The sequence below is a fragment of the Castor canadensis genome, chromosome 11 (genome assembly GCF_047511655.1).
Source record: "Castor canadensis chromosome 11, mCasCan1.hap1v2, whole genome shotgun sequence".
NCBI classification, from domain to species: Eukaryota; Metazoa; Chordata; class Mammalia; order Rodentia; family Castoridae; genus Castor; species Castor canadensis.
The window spans coordinates 32,621,036-32,645,477 of record NC_133396.1 but is presented as its reverse complement, the minus strand read 5'-3'; the positions used below and the strand labels follow the sequence as shown (position 1 = coordinate 32,645,477).

Here is a 24,442-nt window from a genome sequence, read left to right as displayed (position 1 = left end):
CAATTTGTACGCATGCAAGACAATGGCTGTCACCCATAACCATTGTCTCAATTGGTGTTTCTCTTGTTTGATAAATTTTGTTCACTAGGGCCAGGAAAGTTTTTAAATAAACTCTTTCTTTGAGAATAACTTTTTCCCCATAGGAAACTTGTAAAGATAATACAAGTTATCTAAACAGCTTCTAAATTGCTCTCTGCCAGCTTTGGTTTGTTCTGATCTTACCACAGTACATGACATGGCACATGGGCAAAGCTAAGAAACCCACAGGGCTCTGTCACTGTTAACTAAATCCAGATTTCACCACCAGCTTCCCCACAAATTCCTTTTTCTGTCCTAGGATTCAATTCAGGATACCACAGTGCATTTAGTCAAATTTGTATTTTCATCAGTCTTAATATCTTCATTAATAAGCAAATTCTATAAATGTAAGCATGTAAATTTATGTATTTGTTTATCTATTTTTGTGGTACTGGAGATGAAACCCAGAGCTTCATGCCTTCCACAGAGCTCTACTATTGAGCTAACCCCCCACTCCCACCTCAGCATGTAAATTTGTACAAATAAAATATTAATGTTGTCTATTTTGCATAGTGGTGTTCCAGGAGGATCTGTTTTGGAAGAAAAGAAAGGAAGATAGATAGATAGATAGATAGAGAGAGAGAGAGAGACAGAGAGAGAGAGAGAAGGGAGAGGGAAGGAAGGCAGGCAGAAGGGTAGAAGGAGGGAAGGAAGAGAGTCGTTGCATGTTTTCTTTTGCTGTTTGGGGGAAGTTTTTTGCAGGGCTGGGGATGGAACCCAAGGCCTTGGTCAACCCACTGTTCCAAACAGCATTTGGGGTTGCTTATCCCTTAGGGCGGGCGTAACTGACAGCCTGAGACAGGAGACTCCGCACCGGCATGTGGTTGTGTTAAACTTACTGAAGTGACGGCCGCACGTCCAGCTTTCCGTGGTACTCACACAGCCTTTCCAGGTTGGGATTACTTTTGCCTCTTCATCTGGAAAGATTGAAATGATCTTCCAACTGAAGGACCAGGAACCAGGTGTTCATTTATTCACTCATTTTCAAAAAATGCTTACCCACCTCCTGCAAGCCTTGCACTCTAGGAGCAGGGAATAGTGATGGTCCCAGCTGGTTCGTGGCTGCCCTCATGGAACTTACACTCTAGTGGGGATGCAATGAGGAAGTAAACCAATGATACGTTAGGAGAAAAATCGGGACGGGAGAAATCAAAGGGCAGTGGGGGTGAAATTTTAGGTTAGGTGGCCAGAGCAGGCTTCCTCTAGAAGGCAGCTTTTGAGTGGAGACCTGCAGCAAATGAAGGAGCAAGTGGTCTGGACAGAGGGAAGAGCAAGTGCAAAGGCCCTGAGGCAGGAGCACACCTGCGTGCTTAAGAGGCAGCAAGGCTCCAGGCGCCGGTGGCTTACGCCTGTAATCCTAACTACTCAGGAGGCAGAGATCAGGAGGATTGAGGTTCAAAGCCAGCCCAGGCAAATACTTCTCAAGACCCTATCTTGAAAATACCTAACACAAAAAGGGTTGATGGAGTGGCTCAAGATGTAGGCCCTGAGTTCAAGCCCCAGTACTGCAAAGGCAGCTGAGTGCCAGGGAGAGGTCAGTCAGAAGCACTTTCCCGAAAACCGACTTTAGAGTAGCGCCAGAGGCTTTCGTGCACCCCTGGGGTGGCTGGAACCCATGCTAACAGACTCAGCTGTGTTCCAGAGCTTGGAGCAAACTGGTAGAGTAGGGGTGGCCCAGGCCCAGGGCTCAGTGGCTGTGGGGCCTTTCCTGACCCAACTCCCTGAGGAACAATAGCCACACATGCCGGGCTGCCCTGCCAGAGGGGCCACAAGTCTCCCTGTGCTGGCAGCATAGGTCCTGAACTTGCTGACCCTGGGAGAGATGAACTCTGCTGCTCTGGGTCTCCCGAGAAAGAGGGACTTTCTTACAATCCATGGCATGGGGGTGGGAGAGCTTCTCACATAAGGGTAAACCCAAATGTCCTTTACCAAACACAGTGAAGTACATCCACTCAAGAACGCAGCAGCAAAAAGAAAGAACTCTTGGTATGTGCATGACTTTCAAAAAAGCTACGCTGAGTGAAAGAAAGAAGCCAGACAGAAGAGTGCAGGCATAGTAGTGCACAGCTGTAATCCCAGCATTAGGAAGACAGGAAGGAGGATCATAGGCTTCATAGTGAGATCCAGTCTCAGAAAAACAAAGCAAAACAACAACAAATAAAGAGTCTGTATTGTATTTACAATTCCAGAAAATGCAAACTCATCCACAGCGACACAAAGTCTGGGGATGGGGAAGGGGAGAGGGGGCAGGAGAGATTGCTAAGGATGAGAGTGAGCTTTTGGGGGTGAGGATAGGATCACTATCTTGACCTTGGCAATGAGGTCATGGGTGTGCACATAGGTGAAACTCACCAGGCTGAGGGCGCTGCTCAGCAGGGAAGAGCTTGCCTAGCATTTGCAAGGCCCTGGGTTTGAGCCCCAGCATCAGAAAAAGAAAGACAAAAACAAAACCAGAACAACTCAGCAAGTTGTGTACTCTGTATTTTTCATTTTTTTCATGGAGAGACTGGGGTTTGAACTCAGGACTTCCTGCCTGCAAAGCAGGTACTCTACCACTTGAACCATGCTTCCTTGTCTGTTTTGCTTTGGCTGTTTTGGAGACTGGGTTTCGTGAACTATTTGCCCAGGCTGGCCTCAAACTACAATCCTCCTGATCTCAGCCTCCCAAGTAGTTAGGATTACAAGCATGAGCCCAGACACCTGACTCAAGTTGTGCACTTTAAAAGATGCCATTTATGCAAATCACACATTAATGAAGTTTAAAAACATAAATGAGCTAAGCACTCCAAATCCAAGTGAGAGATTAGCTGGGCATGGTGGTATACACCTGTAGTGCCAGCACTTTAATTCCTGAGCCCAGGAATTAAAGAGCAGACCGAGAAACATAAAGACTCTGTCTCAAAAAAAAAAAAAAAAGGTGGAGATTGTCAAAATGAGAAAAATAAAAGATGCGATTTATGTTACATATATCTTAGAAACATGATTGCATAGTCTATATTTTGTGTGTATTATAATTATGTACATGATTACATAATATATGTACATGTGTTATATTGACATAGTTTGTTACACTTTATATTTTAATCTCTTTCATATGATTTTAGACATTTGTATTTTTTGGAGGGGATGGAACTGGGATTTGAACTCAGGGCCTCATGCTTGCTAGGCAGGTACTCTACCACTTGAGCCACTCCACCAGCCCTTTTTGGTGTTGGGTTTTTTCAAGATAGGGTCTCACAAACTATTTGCCCAGGCTGGCCTCAAACCTCACTCCTCCTGATCTCTGCCTCCTGAGTAGCTGGAATTGCAGGTGTGAGCCACCAGCGCCCAGCACAACTGTACATTTCATATCCCATATATTACTTTGCCTCTACGCAGCTGAAATATGATCACTGTATATTATCGTGAGTTTACACAAAAAGCCCTACCTGCCTCCTGGCCCCATGAGGGAGGGCTCACTGATTCAACCCCCCACACTTCCAATTTCACTCCAGATCTTTCCCATTTCTAGGCAGGCTAAACTTCAGAACTTCCAGTGTCCGTCAAGTCCTGCTCTTGACCCCGTGTCTGGTGGCTTTATCTCCATCCTCACACTAGCTCACAAGTGCGTTAGCACCCCTTCCCTCCACTCCAGCCCAAGCAACATCAAATTTGAGGCCAGTGTCTGAAAACTCAACTGGAGGGGGTGATTAGGTGGTCATCTAGCAAACGACCTGCCCTGGTTCAAGGGCTCCTCCTCACCAGCTCCCCTTCTGGGTTCCCTCTCTCCTATTTGCCCTTCTTGTGGGATCCCCCTTTGCCCTAAATTCATCTCTTTTCAGAGCAGGGCAACTCTGCCTGCCCAGAACAGATTCTCCACCCACACACCCCAATTCTCAGATGCTTCTTGGCAGAACCAAAGAGCAAGCTGTGACCACTAATAGCTGTTTTTTCTGCCTCCTACACGAGCAGGTCTGTAGCTACACATGGGCTTTGTCTCTGTGTGCATGTGTACACACACACAAGCGCTGGAAGGAAGGAACCCCCAAAGCAGAGCTGAGACCTGAGGCCACCTCACCCCAGCCACTCTCCATCCAGATCCCAGGCTGGGGAGTGGGGCTGGGAATTCCTGTCTCCTCCTTCTCCTCCTTCTCTGAAGTGTCTTTCCTTCCTGTCCCTAAACTGTTGCTCTGTGTCCCCACGCTCCCTCTGAGGGTTGTATTTCCTGAGTAAGTAGCAAGCCAGCCAGTACAAAGGCTGAATAAACAGTCGCTACAAATTAACTGGAACGTGCAGGGAGAAGAACAAAGGCTCTTCCCTGTGAGCTGGGGAAGGAATGGTAATTGCTGGAGGAGAGGGGTGGCCCAGGCACTTGGTTGCAAGGCACACAGAAAAGGGGATGTTGACAGTGGCGGAGACAGGCAGGCATGATGACGATGTGGTAAGTAGAAGGGCGATAATCCTAATGTAATGAAGACTGGTGGAAAGGGGCAGAGGCAGGTGTCGGGTCCTAAGACAGCCAGCTGAGGTCACTGTGCCTGAAGGGGGCATCCAGCATGGCCTGGCAGCAGGTGTCATGAGGGTTTCACCTTGGAGCTCCAATGACAGCCGTGGGACATTGCATGGTGGCTCCAGAGGGCAAGGAGGGACACTGGCAGTTGTACTTCCAATGTGGAAGAAATGATGGTCCCTTCTGGACCTAGAGAAAAGAGGTTGCCTTCACCTTAAAGCTAGAGCTGACAATGGTGGCCCATTTGAGAGACTTCTACAGTAAAGTATTTGGTATGTCTTGTCCTCACCCAATTCCCAAAGCTGCTAAACAACTTAAAACGTTGGCCAGGTATGATGGTGCATGCCTGAAATTCCAAGACTGAAGCAGGAGGATCATGAGTTCAAGGCCAGCCTAGACTACAAAGCAAGTTCAAAGCCACCCTGGGCTACATCCTGAGAACCTGCCCCCCTACCCCCAAAAAAAGCAAAACATTTTATCAAGTGCATCCTGAAGACCAGGGCTTCGTGTTTAAGTCCTACAAGGTAGAGTGACCTGGAGAGCTGAAGTAACTTCCTAAGGGTCACACAGCAACTCGCCGGCACTGCCAAAAAGATTTGCCTGTGTGAGCTGCCTTAGTGACACCGTGTGGTCAAAGATGTCTAAATCTCTAAAACCTAGCAGGGTCTGACCTTCTCTCCTTTTCACACGGGCCTTGCTAGACCTGGCACCACCTGTCCAAAGCCCCCGTGAGTCGCAGGCAGAAAGGATGCCCCACCGGAGGCAGGTGTGCAGCACACATTTTCTCATCACCTCATCAGACAGACATTACGAGGAAGCAAGTAGGGGTGCGGGGTGAGGGGGATAGAAAGGACCTTCTGGGCAAGGAGGTGTGAGATGCTGGAACACAAAGGACAGGAAATTACATGGAGGTCCCTGTGGGACAGTCATCACCTTCCTCTGAGTCTCTCTGAAGTAGGCGTTAGGGAGAAAGGGAGTGGATGGTTTTTATTCAGCCAAGTATTTTGAAGGCCTGTGATTCTGGTACTGTTTCACATGCTAGAGTTACAGAAGACTCAGGCCCTGCTGAAGTGGCAGTAGCAGGACACTGGGGATGTTCTGAGGACGCAGGGGCTACCACCTAGGCCTGGGGTGAGAGCCCAGAATTGTGTCCTGGGGAGGGAAACTCGGAAGAGAATCTTAAAGAAGAGCATTTGTAGGGGGAGTGGGGAAGGAGGGCAAAGCCCTAGAAATGAGGACAGGAACTGTCTGCAGCTGGCAAGGACTGGAAGTGAAGGGGTGTGGGGGTGTGGTAGGGGAGATGACGCTGGAGGCCCTAGGGGATGATGCCAGGGACTCTGTTGAGGAGAGATCACAGGTCCCTGGTTCCAGCCCAGAAATGGGACTAAAGAAGACTCCCTGGACAGCCTCTCCCTGCCAGATGGTAGAAGCTCACTAACCTTGTCAGTATCTATAGGACCAGTCTGTGAGGACCTCAGTATGAGCCTCAACATCTTCTGGAGAGAGGCCGCACCAGGCCACCAGGCCTACTGGGAATCAACAGGACAGACAATTGGGGTCCCTGCTGCTTTCTGAGTTTCTCTGGACCCTACGGCTGGTGGACATTCATGACTGGACAATCAGAATCCAGAAGGATCTGTGGAGGGCACCTGCCTCTTGTCCTGGGGTAACTTGGTCTCTTTTTCAATGCTAGGTCAAAACCCCAGGAGGTACTACACCTTCTAAACCTGGTTTCCTTAATTTGTTTAACAAAAGACAACTCCATGCTCTGTGGCCTCTTAATTTCCTAGATGTTAATGTGCAGAGAATTAAAGAATCAATGCACAATTAAGGAGGCATATTATTTATTTACTCAGTCAGCCACGCTCATTTTTAAAGAGCTAACTTTCCATTTTGTTTCTGACATCAAAAATAAATCAAAGTAAACTGTACACGTCATAGCTGAAAAAAGTTATTTGCATGATACATTGCCCCCCTGAAGCCTCAGTAGCCACCCACAAAAGGAATTTTTGTTAGTGTCAAAAAAAAAAAAAGATATTAATTCATCTAGCACTGGCCTCCCTTAGGGTACAGATGGGATTGAAAAGATAGAAATAAGGTTTTAATTCACTGTGATTTTTTTTTCCACCCAGTCCCAAGCCTTTTTTTTTTTTTTTTTCTTTTATTTCTGAGTATCCATTTTCTTGGATGGTCTTGGGAGGGTTGCAAGATTTCAGTCCATTAACACAGTAGTGGGCTGGGGAAATTTCAGAACAGAGACTGCGATAAACAGCCAGAATGGGGACATTGGCTCCCCGGGGACTCCAGCCTCTGCCCAAGACTTTTCACCTAAAGTGAGGCTCTCTTAAAAGCCCCTCCTTCCCCTCCACCCACCCAACACCATGCCTTACCTAGGAAGAAAAATACAAATTGCCGTCCAGTCTCTTGTTCCTCGGATATTAATTCTTCCTGCACTAGTGATCCTCACCCACCCTCACCCAGCTTTCCCACCGGCCCCTCCACAGCAAGCCTCTGCTCAAGGTTTCCTACCCCCTTTGTCCCCAGCTGCCCCAAGGTGGATTCTGAGGCAGCAATCGTAGACTTTAGTGTGTGTCAGAACCACCTGGACAGCATGCCACGACAGTTTCTGATTCAGTAGATCTGGGGTAGGGTCTAGTAAGTTCTAATAGTGAGACACGCTTGGACAACCAAGGTTCTCGCCAGTGGTGGGGAGACCCAGGGAAAGGGGATTTACAGCTTGTATTGTGGCGCCATCTAGTGGTCAAAGGCCACAGCAGCAATCTGTGTTGTGTAATGACATTGAGTGGCCCTGAAACTTGCCCTGCACCAGGACTTCAGGGCTTACAGAGAATAAATCCACTTTTGTGATCTCCACTTTTTTTTTTTCCTTTTAGGTGGGACTGGGATTTGAACTCAGGGCCTTGTGCTTCCAAAACGGGCACTCTACCGCTTGAGCCACACCCCTAAGTCCATTTTGCTCTGGTTATTTTGGAGATGGGATCTTTCAAACTATTTGCCTGGACTGACCTCAAACAGCAATCATCCCGATCTCAGCCTTCCAAACAGCTATGGTTACAAGTGTGAGCCACTGGCACCTGGCTAATTTTTGGTTTTGAAATAGGGTCTTGCTAACTTTGCCCAGACTGGCCTCAAACTCACAATCATCCAGCCTCTACCTCCTGGGTAGCTGAGATTACAGATGTGTGCTGATATCACCATGCCTGGCAAAAAGTGTATATTTGACACTTACCGCACATCTCAATTTCTAGTGCTCAACAGCCCCAGGCAGCCGATGGCTACCATACTGGATAGCGTTACTCTAGATGCAGCACGGTCGGTTGGTGCCACATAGGCTGCGCTTACTGAGTACTTTCTAGGCCCCAGGCCCCGGGCCCTATGCCATTTTTTTTTTTGTGGCCTCCTATCATCCCTGTGTAAGTACCTCAGGCTATGGAGGATGTTGTGACTGGTGCGGTACCACTGCTGCATCCGTGTGAGCAGATCCCCAGAGGGCATAGAAGGAAGTGTGGCCTGGACTCTGGGCTTGGCTGCCAAGGGAGATCCCAGGGTGGCTGGAATCCAATCAGCTGAGATAATGGGGGATTTAAACCCTGCACCTGTGGGTGGGCGGGAGTGGGTTGGAGGGAGATGGACTGGAATGGCAGTCTGGTTTGATAGGCTGGTGGTGGCAGAAATGGATCAGGGACTTATTAGAGGCTACTGGGGAAGCTCACAGAACAGCAACTAAAATAGCCCAACAGATGCTGCATCGGGGCAGAAGAGTTCAGGGCCTACTCCAGCGGAGAGTCTCATCAGAACCACCAGGGAGCAGGTGCCGGTGGTTCATGCCTGTCTAGGTATCTAGGAGGCTGAGATCAGGAGGCCATTCGAGGCTAGCCCAGGCAAATAGTTTACAAGATCCAATCTCCAAAGTAACCCGAGCAAAATGCACTGGAGGTGTGGTTCAAGTGATAGAGTGCCTGCTTTGCAAGTTTGAGGCCCTGAGTTCAAACTCCAATACCATCAAAAAAAAAAAAAAAAAAGAGGAAGAAGAACCACTACCATCCCACCATCTCCAGAGAGATTTTAAAGTCCCTATACTTGACTAACTTCTGGAGCTAAGCACACCCTACAATAAGCAATCCTCTGCATAGATGTGTGCCCAAAAGAAATGAATACACATGTCCACTAAAAACAGGGAGGGCCACAGCAAGTTTGTGCATTACAGCCTCAATGAACATGAACCGAGAATGAGCAGATACATGCCTTTCATACTGCAGAATGCACACCACGAACAAGAATTACCATGCAGGACGCATCTCACACACAATGGCAAGGAGAAAGATGCAAGGGAACAAACTGCATGAGAGGATTTTTTTTGTTGTTTTTTGGCAGTACTAAATTTTGAACTCAGGGTTTTGTGTTTGCTAGGCAGTTGTTTGACCAGCTCTTTATTCTTCTGGTGACTTTTGAGATAGTGTCTTGGGTGACAATCCTTTTATTTTACACTTCCCAATGTCTGACATTGGCAATGACAGGCACACACCACCATGCCCAGATATTGGTTGAGATGGGGTCTTGTGAACTTTTTGCCTGGGCTGGCCTCAAAACTCCATCCTCTTGATCTCAGCCTCCCAAGTAGTTGGGCTTACAGGCGTGAGCCACCACCCCCAACTGGATGAGAAGGTGTTGACTAAACAAGGGTCTGAAGGAAACTCTTGGATCAGAAAAATGTCCCCATCTCCATCTGGTGAGTTACCCAGATGTAAGCGTATGTAGGAAGGCATCCCGTTCTCATGCACTTTATACACTGTGGTGGTATATGTTATGCTCCAAAGATAATTTTTAAATATCTCCCAATGAACAGCTGCAGCCCAGAGCAATTAAATCAGCATCTCTGGGAATGGGTCTCAGGTATCATAATTTTCAAAATGGGTCCAATAGGCAGCCAGCATTAACTACCACTGCCCTGGATCAGTGCTCAAACTTTGGTGAACATACAAAAAGCCTCTGAGCCATGTGTAGTGGTGCACACCTGTAGTCCCAGCTTTGTGGGATTTTAGGCATCTGAGCTCCCTATGAAGCAGAGGAGGCAAAGAACACGGGGCTGGAGCCCCAAACCCAGGTTCAAGGCCTGCCTCTATTGACTCTGAGCTTGCTCCCAGCTCAGTGGCAGCTGCTAACTTCCTGTGAGAAAGTGAGGAAAGTCCCTCACCCTGGCACACATTGCCTGTGTTGGCATCACTGGGCCTACCTCCCAGAACAGAGACGCTTCCTGAAGCTCTGTGTGAATCAACTTTGTAGCTCGATAGCATGATGTCTGGCAGACAGCAGGCACTCAGTTGGGAGAAAAAAGTCAATGAAACCAGTCGGAGCTCCTCCCTGTCACCAAGTCAGGGAGGCCTGGGAAAGACAAGGACTTCATCCCAACTCAGGTAGGAGGTATCAGCCTTCCTTGCCCAGAGCATCAGGGCTTCTCAGATGCCCGTCTGTCCGGCCAGATGTCAGCTGAGCCTACTGCTAGTGAGAAACAGCCAAGCTGTCTCCTAGAGCATTTGCTTTGTAGAAAACCAAGTCAGCCTCGTTAAGAGGAATCCTCAGGTAGGCCCTTATTTGGATAGCAGATTAGTCAAAATTCAAACCAGGAGCTGGGCTAGGTGGCTTGTGCCTAGAATCTTAGCTACTCAGGAGGCAGAGATCAGGAGGATTTCAGTTTAAGGCCAGCCCAGGCAAAAAGTTAGAAAGACCCCACTTTAATTAACAGCTGAGTGTGGTGGAGTGCACCTGTCATCCCAGTATTAAATAAGCATAAATAAGAGGATCATAGTCCAGGCCAGCCTGGGCAAAAACTGAGACCATATCCCAAAGTAACTAACGCAAAAAGGGCTGGGGTGTGGCTCAAGTGACAGGCCCTGAATTCAACCCCCAGTACCACAAAAAAATAAAAATAAAAAAGAACTTCTAATTTACCCCCACTTTTTATAGATGGGAGTGGGCGGGTATGGGAGCAGGTAAATCAGGGAATGCGCCCCAAGTCAAGCAGAAGGTGGTCGCACCAGCAGTTCTGCAGCCAGGGCTCAGAGGCCTTTGGAGAAAGGTCTGGGGCCCAGACCACCACCACAGATGGAGAAAGCTAGCTGACCTCAGACAGATCCCAGGTGACATAGAAATTCCAACCTTGGTGGCTTATGACAGATCTGCTGCGCACACTACACACCACTGAGGGTGGCCACAGCTCTTCCATGTCGCCCTCACAGGGACCCAGGTGGATGAACATGGAAAATGGCTGGCATGGTGTTGAGAGAGAAGTGAAGCCTGCACAGCTCCTGGGGCCTCAGTCCGGGTGACACAAACCTCCTTTACCACACAGGCAACAGGGAGGCCTGTGGCACACTCAAGTCCATCAGGGCTGAGATGTACAACCCTGCAGTGGCAGAACAACAGAATTTTTGGCAACCAGTCAATCAAAGATGAGCAGCCAAATGACTGGTGGTGGCACAAAGAAGAGGGTGTCCAGACATGTCAGGATTCCTGTGTTCTTATAACCGTGATCCTCCCAATCTCTGCCTCCTGTGTTAAGGTTACAGACATAAGGCAACATCTTTTGTAATGGTGACTTAAATTTAAAGTCACCATTAAAAGATTCTTGAAGTCAGACCTGGTGGCTTGAAATCCCAGTACCTGAAAAGCACAAGTTTGAGGCTAGCCTGGGCTACTTGTGGCAAGAGACCCCATCTCAAACAGCAGAAACAAAACCTTCTCAAGAGAGGCATTTGTGAAAAGACTTAATGAGACAGGGTTTCCACTGTGATGCCTGGGCTTCCTCAACTGCTGTCCTCCTGCCTCAGCTTCTGAGTGCTGGGATTATGGGTGTGAACCACCACACCTGACTCTAGAGCTTGAGTCAGGGACACCATATTTAAGGCTATTTGTATTGGTGCAATGGAGATTGATGGGATAGTTTGGTCTTGTGCTGTCCGATATGGTAGCTACAAGCCAGCTGTGGCTAAGGAGCCCCTAAAACGTGGACAGCTCATAGATATGCTGAAGTGTAAAATACACACCAGATTTCAATGAATTAGTGTGAAAATTTTGCAAGCTCACTAATATTTTTATGTCCATTACATGCTGAAGTGATATTGGGTTAGCTACTATTCAGATTAATTTGTGTTTTCTGACATTTTATTGTGGCTCTAGGAAAATTTTAAGTCCTACTGTGGCCCACACAGTTTCTCTACTGGACAGCACTGGTTTAAAAAGACCCACATTTTCTTTTCTGTCCATAGCATGTCTGACATTCTCAGTGGAGACTTTATCATCAAAAACATTTACCCTTGGCCCAGATGCTACAAGCTCCTCCTAGCTTTATTCATGTTTGTTTGGTGGCACTGGGGTTCGAACTTACAGCTTCACACTTGCAAGGCAGGCCCTCTACCACTTAAGCCACACCCCCAGCCCTTTATTCATGTTCCTTAAATTTTAATCTTTCACTTACATAAAATCATGGATCTCTCCTGTCACTGTATTTCTTTCCACTCTAAGTTCCAAAACTTTTCTATGGGATGACCATTTAAGCACTGTGGCATTGACCAGGGGACATGGACCAAAGCAAGAGGACTTCATGCTGCATAGAGCAGTAGTTAAGTGTACTCTGCACAGGCACGGGTGTGGTAGTACATGCCTGTAATCCCACGTACTCAGGAAGGGGAGCTAGAAGGATCTCAGCTTAAGACTGACCCAGGCAAAAGCATGAGACTATCGGAAAGCTAAAAGCAAAAGGCCTGGGGCATGGTTCAAGTGGTAGAATGCTTGCCTACCAAGTGTGAGACCTGAAGTTTAATCCTCAGTACCATCAAAAAAAAAAAAGGAGAGAGAGAGAGAGAGAGAGAGAGTGCTGCACCTGAGACAACAGTGTGGCTTTTGAGTCTAGGCTCTGTTCAACTGCAGACCATTTTTTAGGTCACTGTCTTCTACCTACAGAGTCCCTGCCTCACCATACTGCACCTGGCACACAGTGGGCCCTCCACAGCTCTAGTGACCGACCTTGCTCTACCTTAAGCCTGTGATGCTTAGAAATGAATCAGCTCTCATCTGATGGGTGTGGCACAGTCACACAGTGTCACAGTCTCCCCAGAGCCCAGCCTCCACTAGGACAGGCCAAGGACACAAACACCAATGGTGAACAGGTAGAAGCTATAATCTCTGGTGGCCAGCCCCCACTCCTCTTCCTTGTCATCCCAGGTAGATGGCCAAATCCCTCTGGAGCATTGGCTTCTTCCAAGTCACACTGACAACATCCCTGGAAGGTTCACAGGTAATCCAAAGGTGTCGAAAGCATCCCTGCCTAGAAGACTTCCATAAATCTGCTCCTTTATAGCAACAAAATCTCTGGCAAAATGTCCAAAGATGAACTTTGCGGAACTCTAGAAATGAACAAAGGCCCACAGCCATCTGGGAAGTATTTGAAGAGTACGTGCCCTTTGTTCTCCAACTTGCATCTCCTCCCTGATTCCAGCCCATGTTTCACAGAGCCATCCTTGAAGGATAAGACCCTAAGACATGAGACCAGCAACCCACATCTCCTATCAGCAAACCCCACGGGTGTGACCTAAGGACCCTGCCTCCACCACACCTTGTACATCCCAGAGGCAGCCCTTTGGTAGAGTCAGGACTTCCCCAGTTTCAGTCTGTATCCTCCACCTCCCACATCCTCCTCCCCGTGCCGGAATTCTGTGCTTCTGCCTAAGACCCTCAGTAGCCCTCAGAGCTAAGGCCAATCTGCACGGCAGGCCTTGTGAACTCGTTCCCCAGACTGCAGGCTCCACTCCCAGATGCTCTTGCTGCATCAAGGTTGCACTGTACATGTAAAGCTTAGACCAAGTGTAATATGACTTGTGTAAAGTCACACTCAGTCACTGCTAGGACTCAGGACTGAGGGCCCCCTCTATCTAAACCGGGGACACTGATGTGATTTAATTTCTTTAAGACGTGGCATCATCTTTTGATTTTATAGACGAGGAAAACTGCAGCTCAGCTGCCTGGTAACCACACAGGTAAGAAGCAGGCCTAACGGGGAGATGAGCTGTCTCAGCAACCCAGCACAGGCTTGAGAGAAGCCATAGCCTTGGGGCAGAGCAGAGGATCAGAACAACTGAGGCCTGGGAGAAGCTCTAGGAGGAGGGGGAGTTGGCGCTCAGAACCAGAGAGAGGAGAGGACTCTATGAGAGAGCCCAAAGGCTGCCTTAGTTCTATAGAATGAAGAGCTGATGCCGCTCAAGCCCAGAAGCACGGGCAAGCCCCACACCATAGCACAGGAAGCAGGGGTCAAACCAGGGAGCTGTCTGGGGTGCTGGGCCAGTCAGTCAGGACATGGCACCCCCTGACATCCTGCTTCACTGGTGAGTGCACAACTCCATAGTGAGTTTGGAAACCAGTGCTCTGAACTGTAATCAGACTGGTCAGACCATTCAATGGTAACAGCCAGAGGAAGCTCGGCTGCCACCTGGTGGGCCAAGGAGAAAGGAAAGGGCCAGACAAAAATTTCTGGCCAAAATATCTTCAAAGAACTGGGGGGGTCTCCTTTCGTTATGGTCCTGTAAGGTCCACACTTATAGCCATCCTCTTCACTTCATTCCCCACCTTCAATCTTTTTCACCGCTGAAAGAAAAATGGACTCAAAGCTGTAGTTTATACAATTCAAGATTTATATAAGTTCTAAAGTTACTTAAGTTACTTATTCTTAAATTGCACAATGCTGAAGCCAGTCTAAAAAAGAATCAAGCACACCACTGCAAGGTAATTCAATGAGCTGCTTTTTTTTTTTTTTTTTAAACAAATGTATACAGCAAAAATTCCCAAATGACAGTCCATCCCATAGTCACCCTGTCTGGTACACAGGAAGCTGAGGGAGCAACTGACAAGAGGAGTCCGGATCAGCAGCCCCACTCCTTGGATTAACTTCTACTTGAAGGCGAAGTGTATGGAAAAACCTTGAGTTCCCTTTGTTCTCCAGTGTGTCTTGTACAAAATATTACATTTTTTAAACATATTTACAGAGTTTGCACAAATAGAAAATGGTTACAAATTACAACCAGGCTTGGCAAGGTAACAGTCTCCCTCCCCGTTGACTCTCATCCAGAAGCAGGATGAGAGTGGGGCCAGAGGGTGTGACAATTGCTCCATATTTACAACTCCATTTAAAAAGTCTGGGTTCCTAGAGACCTAGAGGATGTATATAAAAACTGGTTAACATAACAATTCACACCAATTAGTCCATATCTGACTCCCTGAAGAAAGACTTAGAAGTAAAAGAAACCCTATCCAGCAAGCCGAGCTGTGCCCCCCCCGCCCCCCCACCCCCCCACTCTCCCAGTCTCCCCAGCCAGCCTGGGGCAGTCTATGGGGTATAGTGGGGAAAGCGTGGGAAGGAAGAAGAAGGGGAGGGAACACGGGCAACCTGGTTGAGATGCCTTTCTTCAATGTTTCTTTAAACAGCTTAGAACGAGGTTAAGCCAGTGGCTTGTGAAAACCATCCTAAGGCTCTGAAAAGAACCCACAGATCCTCAAGAGGAGAGATCTTCAACAGGACTATACCGCCCAGGGCGAGGGGGTGGGGGAGAGGACACAAGAAGACACCGCATGTTACTGTGATGTTAGATCTTTGTCTTGAGGGCCAAGCCCAATTTCAACAGTGCAAAATGACTCAAGCAGTGGCTCTGGGGGCCAGGGTCAAAGACTGGCACAGTAGCTCTCCACCCACTGTGCAAGGCCTCGCTCCACCAGTGACCGGTTTATCAACACCACCTGGAAAACAAAGTCCTCTTCAGAACTTAGCCCTTGGCTCCCTGGGACCATCTCTCAAGCCAACTCAGGCTCTTCCTCCCAAGTCACCAGTTGCCAGCCAGGCAACAGGTGAACACACAGGGCACGCCTCCAAAAGGGGCCTCAAGTCAAATGTCCTGTTGCCACTCAGTGTGAGGGTAGGCGTTTTGGTATCCTGAAGAAACCTAAGCTTTGGTACTATGAGAAAACCCAATGGACAGAAATCTCTGGGAGGCACAGAGCAGGGTTTTCCCATCTCAGCACAAGTGATACTTTAGGCTGGATACTTCTGCATCTGTCCTGGGCACTATACATAGAAGCTCTTGGCATCTACTCACTCATGACCCTTGGGTGACACTGGTTTATAGTGACATCTTCTGATTAGTCGGGAGGAAGCAAGGCCAGAACCTGTTCCCATAAACCCACCCCTGCCAGCAGAACATGCAGAAAGTAAAGAAGGACAGACTCACTTCATCTCCAACCACACTCCACAGCTGAATCAGAGGAAGGCCAGTTGGACTGTAACTTGTCACCTGGGGGACAGGTGAAGAAAAGCACATTTTAAAGCTACTCCATGTACCTTCTTTAAAAATGTAACTCAGGCTGGCCTTGAACTAATGATCCCCTTGCCTTAGCCTCCCAAATGCTGGGATTACCACAGGTGTGGGCCATGCCTGGCTTATAAACTTCTTTTAAAGTTGCTTTTTTAGCCAGTGCTGATGGCTCATGCCTACAATTCTAGCTACTCAGGAGGCAGAGATCAGGAGGATTGTAGTTCCAAACCAGAACAAGGCAAATAGTTCAAGACACTCTACCTAGAAAAAACCAACACAAATTAGGGCTGGTGGAGTGGCTCAAGTGGTAGAGTGCCTGTCTAGCAAGCGTGAGGCCCTGAGTTCAAGCCCCAGTACTGCCCAAAAAAAAAAAACAAAGTTGCTTTTTAAGGCCTATACCCGTGGAGAGAAAGTTCCTGGATGGGCACAGTGGCATACACTGCTTGGAAGGCAGAGATGGGGTTGAAGGTTGGAAATTGCAGTTTGAAGCCAGCCTAGGCAGATAGTAAGACCGACTTTCAACAAACAAGCTGGGCATGGTGGTAAATGCCTATAATCACGGGTATGAGGGAGGTGTAGGGAGGAGGATCTTGGTCTGAGGCTGGCCCAGGTAAAAACCATGAGACCCTATCTGAAAAATAGGGCACAAATACAGCACAAAGGGCTGGGGGCATGGCTCAAGTGGTAGACCATGTGTCTGTCCAGCAAGCTCAAGGCCTTGAGCTCAAACACCGGGACAAACGAAATAAAACAGAAGGTTCATTCCCAAGAAGCCCAGACACCTGACTGAGTGAGATGGGTGGCTCTCCTGATAGATCCTGTGCAACCTGCCCCACCACCTATCCCCACCACATACCTGGGCAAGCAGTGCTGTATTTCCTGTCATCTCACTCATGGCTGCATCTGCTTCAGGTGAAAAGTGGTCGTCATCTTTAGGAGGAGGAGAAAAAGCAGTCATTAGATGCTCACCTGGGCAGTGCGCTCATCACCAACTGTCACTGTATCTCAGCAAGCTACTTTAGATACTCAGACCTAAGGGCTGCATTTGGGAGCCATTCTTGTCAGGTAGTGCCTAGGCCTCCACATGACTCAAGTGGATACACATGGGGTCCCTGCTGCACACTAGCCCCCCATTCCAGGATGGAGGACAAAGGATAGAGACCACCTTCAATGGAAATACCACCCCCACCTATCTGGAGCCAATTCTGCTGAGAAAGCCATGTTCCTCCCCCGAATCAGCAACACCCTAGAAGACAGGTATGATGCCTGTTTACAGGTAAGTAAGAACACATGCAAAGGCAGATGGCTAAAGGCCAATCAGCTCACAGAATGGCACAACTAGAATTCAAATCCAGGCAACTGGCCCAGTATGGGCAGTCACCACTCTACTGTGGCACCGAGGCACCACTTTGCTCTGGTGGATTCCAAAAGTAGTGTATGAGGACATGCTCAAGGAGGAAGTGGTAAGGCAAGAGGCAAGAGTCTGTGAAGATGTGGGAAGGTATTACCAAGGAGGGAGAGCACTGCAGTGGTTCTGGACAGATTACACAGACTGAAGAAATGGAGAAGGTTGGACAAAGAAGGGAGAACGAAGAACCTGCCCAGCGTTACATCTGACATAACTCCAGCCAGATTCATGTTTTTATTGTGTTTAAATTGCTTTAGATAAGCGAGAACAGGATCCAAAAGGGCCAGCCCAGAAGGCTGGCTGGGAGGGTGACAGGGTGAGCAGATTACCACTCACAGCCACAGGTGGCTGCCAGCTGGCCACCTTCTATACTCCAGTAACTCTCACAGCTGCTCTGCAAGATAGGCACCATCCCCATGTTTCAGAAAGGAAACTGAGGCTCAGTAATGCCAGCCCTGCTCCCTCTGGCAATGCATTCACAGTCTCAGACACTAGACAGGGTGTGTGCTGGCAGGGTCCCCACAATGCACTAAGGAACTGTGACCTTACAGAGCAGTGCTGCTGACCTTGTGCCTGCCCTCTCTGGTCTGGACTGTGCTCTGCAAGTGTCTTGCTGGAGACCTCTTAATGCTATCAGTCTGAGTTGAATGCAGAACAGCAGACTGCAAAGGATGGCCCATAGAACAGCAGCACTGACGTCACCAATGCAAGGGAACTTGCTAGAAATGCCAGTTCTCAAGTCTCGGCCCAAAGCCTGTTCCACCAGAACTGATAGTGGCAGCCCCCATGTGTGCACATATCCTCCAGGTCAGAACCAGGGCACTCAGACAGACCCACATCCAACAACTGCCCACCCCCTCAGCCAGAAGCCCCACCTGTTACCTGACAGGGGCATCACACTGTCTAGAAGGACTTCTGCTCCCTGGAATGGCAGGGTCACAAAGTCAGACCTACAAAGGCAGGAAAGAGACAAGTGTAACACGGACTTGAAGACTGATTCCTCCACCAGCCAAGATTCACATTTACCTGCTGCTCAGCGTGTGACACCCACAACCCAGGTGATGCAGTCGGCAAAGGTCAAAAGCGAGCCTGGCTCAGTTTGATGAATGACACATGAGGACTTCTTCTGCAGGACAGCCCTTCTAGCTCAGTGTGGCTGAATCAGTGAGTGTTTATATCTGACTCTGCCAACACACGGTAGTCAGCAGGATCCCTCCTGCTGAGAGGATGAAGCCTCGCCTGGGCTTGACAGACTTGAGCCACAACCCCCACACCTGGCAGGGCTTATGCTATCCGAGGAGGTTCCACTCACCTGATTTGCCGGAGTACGTCTACCTTCACCCTCTTATATCCACCATAGTCCACGTAGCGAATCTCCACCTCGTCAGTCTCCTCATAGGAGGCAACCACTTGGGCTCGCCACCAAGCCCCATCCACACCAGGGGCAGCACAGATGACCGTTACTGCAAGGTAGGAAGAGGAGCATGCGGACACTCTGGCCCAGGGCAGGGCACCAAGGAATGCCCTGGTCACTGCCATCCACCCCTTCACATTACTTCTCAGATATATGTCTCTACAGGCAGAGGACAGGAACAGCATGAGTCCCCAACAAAGCCTCCCTCAAACCCAAGACAAGGCAAGGGAAGACCCTGGATGTGGGAAATCCAGCCCAGCAGGTGACACCCCCAGAGCTACTCAGATGGAAAAGCATTCAATTTACACCCATTACTCTGAAACTTACCCAGGCCTGAAGAAAACACATTAACCAGAATAAGCCATACAAAATACAAAACTCTGAAAACAAGGCATGGGCCAATCAAGACCCACAGTCTGCTCCAGCCCATACTGCCTCAAATCGAGGGCCTGGCAGATGGCATTCCCAGGTCTGTGCCCCGTATCTCTAGCCTTTGCCTCAGGAGGTGCAAAGTGCCTGCATGGCCAACAAGGTTACACTCCAAAGGGTCACCATTCCCCACCCCTAGACAGGGGCAGGTGAAAGCATGGCATGGGGGTCATCCAGCTGTCCCCCAGGCCAACTGGGAAGAGGATCTGGAACATGAGCTGACTACGCTGGGTCCTGAGCCTTAAGAGAGCCTTGTTCCACCACCTGTTGGGCTCTAGTTTGGTCTTTATTGCTGGGTTGAGGACTGTTAGAGAATGTGATGAAAACTAAACCCTTATTCCTCTAGATGGAAAAATAGAAAATGCTTGAGACAATCGCAAAGCTCTTTCCGATGCCCTGAAGTTCATCAGGAGGCCCCAGGTCAGGAGGCTTTGAGGGCGTGGGAGAAAAGTTCTAGTATTTGACCCCCACTGATAACAACAGTTGTAACATGACAAAGGTTGGTTTAGGCCCCAGCTCCTCTGAACGTTACTGAGCAAATCACTTGATTTCAGAGGCTGTTTCCTCACCTGTCACATGGAGACCACCCAACCCACTGAATGGGTTTGCTGGGCTTAGGATCTTTTATTGTAACCAGTATATGCATGAAGTGCTTTATATGTAAAACATACAGTACAGCCAACCCCATTTCCTGGCAGAGAAGCCTGGATTCCACAGGGTAAGTGGTAATACCTGAATTAAAAGATACAAAATGGCAGGACTGGGATTTGAACCCAAGAGTCAAGACCCTATTCCAATCTCATTGCTTTCTTGTTAATTAAAGCCCTGGCTTTGACTAGCCAGGAAACTCAACCTAGCGGGTCTCTATACAATGTACAAGTCAGGGATGCTATCCCATGTAGAGCCCCAACACAGCTCTCCCTCCTGGGTCAAGGCCAACAGCAGAACAGGCAACCCTCATGCTTCTGCACTGACTCTCCAGGGCAGCACTTACTTTCTACTGGGGTAGGCAAGGTGGGAATTCCAGGCTGAGAATAGCAGAGATACATCTGCTGGTCCAGGCTGCGCAGTGCGTGGAAGGTGGGGTGTGTGTGCTGCTGTACAAACAGGTGCCCGGCGTTGACCTGGTTGACTACAATGACCTCCACGGTGATACCATCAGGCAGCATGAGCTGCAGAGGGGAGGAGACAGCCAACACTCCATCAGTCCTTCTCTTCTCAGGTTTAGAATAAGCCCCAGTGCTCAGGGCAAATCTCTGAACTGTCACATATTTGAAAAGGGCACAGCCACCCAAAACAACATAGCACCAGGGTGGCAGAGGTACAAGACTACTTTCAGCATCTGTGGCTGTTGTCTGCAAAACCATGAGCAGACATTAGGGACAGCCTCACCTCAGGACCTGGGGAAGAGCCTCTAGCAGTAGTTAATGGTGAGCCTCACAGGCCTGGGCTGGGTCCATCCCCCAGAGCTCCCTATCCCTCCCACCTCTTTTGATTGAGTCTGTAAGATCCAAGGAAGACAAATGGGAATGAGTGGCTGCTGAGGACAAGATGTCTGAGAATAAATAAAACTGGGCAGGGCTCAGGCACTTTTGGGTTGGTAGCTCACCCAGCTTATGGTTTGACAGCATTTTTCTACCTTCCAAAGAACAAGCAGCAGCCTCAAGCCAGGCCTTTTCAAGATCTGCCAGATTCTGTCCCATTTGCTTTGTGACTTCTCACCCCCTACAACCTGTTTTTCTTCTCTTCCCACCACAGATATGTCATTCTTACTTTGGGCCTTGAACTTCGGGTATGCTCAGCCACTAGGCATATGTTAGCAGAGCCACCCTGATATCTGAAAGGCTTATATTGACACACTTGACTTCCCAGTGCCAAGCTGTGGGCAGCCAAGTAGGGCTCTAGAACTTCTTCTGACCTCTATGTGTCCACCCCAGCCCTTCTCACCCATAGGCACCTGAGGTCTCCTCCCTAGTCCTACTGAGCCAAGAAGAACACAGGGAAGGAAACCACCACACAAACCATGCCATTATTTAAGAAGAGATTCTAGGGCCAAGTCTCCTGAGAAAAAACTTTTAGTTCAGAATACCCACCAGAAAGAACTCCCCATTCCTTCCCCCACAGCACAAAGGTGTGTTGGGGGCACAATTTTCATGAAGCAGCACGTTCAGACCATCTGTGTGAAGTCTGAACAGTCTTTAGCCTGCAGAACTCTATATGTCTACTCCCAGTGAGAAGGGAAGGGACCTGACTACAGCCAAGGGTATACACACTGACAGGCCCTAGAGATGTCAGCCCTTCCTCCTGCCAAACTCCTAGGGACTCTGCATTTCTAGAATATAGTCTAAGCAGCTCCTGAAGAGAAGAGAAAGGGAGCCCTTCACCAGGGCCATCACTCAGCCAGCTCAACTAGGACTGGAACGACCCATTACAAGCCTCATTCAAACCCTTGATAATGGGTCCTAACGAGCCACATTGGTGGGGACACAGTTTCCTGGCTGAGCTATTATTTTTTCTAGGAAAATGCTAGGAAATACGAACCATGCCCAGGTAATGGGGGGGGAGCGGCATGTTCCTCCCACGTGGGGACCCAGTGGCCCTGTCATCTGGCCAGCGCTGCACCCTCTCCAGAGAACACCCACTGGCAGAATTGACTGGTGGGGTCAGAGGTGAGAGAGCAGGGCAGTGATGTGCTCAGTCTGGGGAGCTTCTTATTGGGGGCAGAAAGTCCCCGTCGACAGCATTCTTACCCAGGATGTCATTGGCAGGGAAGGCAGCGCCAGTGAAGGCAATGGGGGAGCGTAGATATTGGTGAGGTTCAGTTCCTTAAACTTCTTCCCAATCAAACTCAGAGCTTTGTCCACATGATGCTGAGAGCCTAAAAGGGAGTGGGGCAGGAAAATTATTGAGGATAAAAGTCACAGATGATGCCAACTTACCCCCACACCCTACCCCACAGGACTTTTAGAGTTCAAGGGCATCTTTAAAGGTGCCAAAATGTTAACTTTTGCATTTGGAAAAAAAAGTTGTCTAAACCATTCCTCTTTTAAGCAATGCCTCACCATTCAGACCCATGCTTTGAACATGACAGGAGGCTGGCAGTGGCAAAAATCAAGCCTGCCTAGACTAGGGGGCTCCTCTGCTCTGCAAAGGAGCCTATGTGGGGTGACAGGGACTGTGACCCATGACCCTGAGATGAGGAAGACGCCCCATGTTCCCTCCACCTGGGATGAGAAGCAGTTATCTGTTCAGAGCCTACGACTCCAAAAGGAGGGCAACTGGGACTTACAGGACCCAATTTCTTACGTTTCAGGTAAGAAACCTAAATCCAGGGCAGCCCTGCCACTGACCTTCGATGTGGCAGATCTGGATGTTCTGGGTGTAAGGCAGTGTGGAGATGTAGATCTTGGCACCAGATGTCTGCTTCAGAAAACTCACATAACGGCCCTGCTTGCCAATCAGACGGCCGACCAAGTGCTGCCAGGAGTGAAGAGGAGGTGAGAAAGCTAACAGGAAACCAGTCCCCACATCCCAAAGACCTACTTTTGTTCCCCAAAAGGTCAAGCTCAAACATATTAACTGTTACTGTTAATATGCTTCCATTTGCTGGGACTGTTTTAAGCACTTACATTTATTTACTCACAGTACTTGTGTAGCAGGCAACTTTATCACCCAAAGAGGCTAAGAAACCCACGTAAAGCCACACCACTGCTAAGCAGCTGAACAGGGTAGTCTGACTCCAGGACCCACGTGCTCCCACTTCATACCCAGAAAGCTGCAAAGGCAGTGTCTCCTGCTCCAAACACACCAGGAGCAGTTTTACCAGCAGAGGAGTGGGCTCTGAATCTTCATACCTCTGCTCCTCCAAGTCACTCAGGTCCAAAGGTAGGGGATGGTTTGAAAATCAAAAAAATCTGGGATCTTGCCACCAACGGACAGCAGGCTAGAGCCTCCAGAGCACGAGGCATGCAGAAGTGCCCAGTGCACCAGAGTTCAAGACTGACAGAAGCCAAACTTAGTCATGATGCAAGACAAGCTTCACAATCCCAAGGGACCCCAGCCCCCAGGGCTAGGAGGGACTCAGTCCTCCTTACCCAGAGCCCGTCTCGCTTTCCCTCTGTAACCACTGAGGGCAGGATTGCTAACAAGGCCACCAGGGGAGGAAACGCCAGGGGAGCCAGTAGTCCTGACCCAGAGTTTGACCAAGCCAGTTCTCTACCTCAGTCCACAGCCAAGTGCCCTGAGAAAAAGCCTGCCAATTCTGAGTCCCAGAAATAAACATAAGATCAAACTACTAAGTTGTTAAGTTGTAACTGCAGGAGGAGAAACCACCAAGGCACCTAGGAAATGGGGGCTGGTGAAGCAAAATGAAATTTACTTAATTAAAGCCACACAGTTAAAACTGCATTTCCAAAAAAGTGACAAAGGCAAATTAAATTGTTAAATACTTAAAAGTATTAATTAAAACAACACAATCTCAGTTTTGTTGAAAAACCACAGGGTGCAAGATGAGAAGGAAATAAAAGTCTTCACAGTCACTCTCAGGGGTAGGGTTAGAGCATGTTTTCATTTTCTTCATGTACTTCTATACTTTTTAAGTTCTCTGAAGCTTAGTTTATGCTTTGCTCAGTTATAAAATGCACCTTACACTGGAGAGGAGAGTGGGGCACAGGGAAGGGGGCTCTCCTGCCCAGCCCTCGGTCTGTTTTTTGCCATTATTTGTAAATAGATCTGAGCCCATGCACAAGAGGAACCTGGGGATAAGCAGGCCTGAGAGTTAGGGACAGATGCTCCTGAAGGCTGGGGGACTCACCTGTAGTTCGCCTCTGCACTTGGCAAAAAAAAACATGGCACCTCCTTCCTCCCAGGCTTACTTGGCGTCCCTTCTGGCTCACAGACACCCCCCCACCCAAGTCTGACAGCTCCCAAACAAGGGAACTTTGAGCTGGATGCAGCCTGTGGGAATGCCACTGCCCTTACCTTTGGCACCTCGATCTCCCAGATGATGAGGTCGACCTTTTTCGGGTTGGAGTCTGCCTGGGCATTTTGGAGACTGTCCGACTTCTTGAGCCCGCAACAGCTATCCATGGAATCCATGCTATTCCCGTCGGAACCTGCAGGGGAGAAAGCGGTACACGCACACAGACCCCAGCTCAGAGCTGTCAATATCTACAAGTTCCCAAAATTCTCATTCCTGAGAGGTACTGCCCCATAACCCCACCTTAAGCTTGGCAGGTGACAGTCAATCA

At 48.8% G+C, this 24,442-nt stretch overlaps 1 protein-coding gene and 1 non-coding gene across 7 annotated transcripts in view; both read right to left on the bottom strand.

The window, feature by feature from the left end:
- Nucleotides 1–3,202: 3,202 nt before the first annotated feature.
- Nucleotides 3,203–3,275, bottom strand: Trnaa-agc (transfer RNA alanine (anticodon AGC)). Its single transcript has one exon. It is a non-coding gene; the product is annotated as a tRNA-Ala (tRNA).
- Nucleotides 3,276–14,342: 11,067 nt separating this feature from the next.
- The window catches only part of Akap1 (A-kinase anchoring protein 1), a 31,485-nt gene continuing 21,385 nt past the window's right edge, over nt 14,343–24,442 (bottom strand). For all 6 annotated transcript variants that reach the window (XM_074046120.1, XM_020179881.2, XM_020179878.2 and 3 more), the window contains 9 exons: nt 24,174–24,307; nt 22,544–22,670; nt 21,944–22,071; nt 20,188–20,365; nt 18,663–18,813; nt 18,233–18,300; nt 16,799–16,872; nt 15,859–15,921; nt 14,343–15,370 (listed from right to left, as the gene is read on the bottom strand). In XM_074046120.1, the coding sequence (XP_073902221.1) occupies nt 15,296–15,370; nt 15,859–15,921; nt 16,799–16,872; nt 18,233–18,300; nt 18,663–18,813; nt 20,188–20,365; nt 21,944–22,071; nt 22,544–22,670; nt 24,174–24,307 (998 nt within the window). In that variant the 3' untranslated portion in view covers nt 14,343–15,295. The remainder of the gene's footprint in view (nt 15,371–15,858; nt 15,922–16,798; nt 16,873–18,232; nt 18,301–18,662; nt 18,814–20,187; nt 20,366–21,943; nt 22,072–22,543; nt 22,671–24,173; nt 24,308–24,442) is intronic.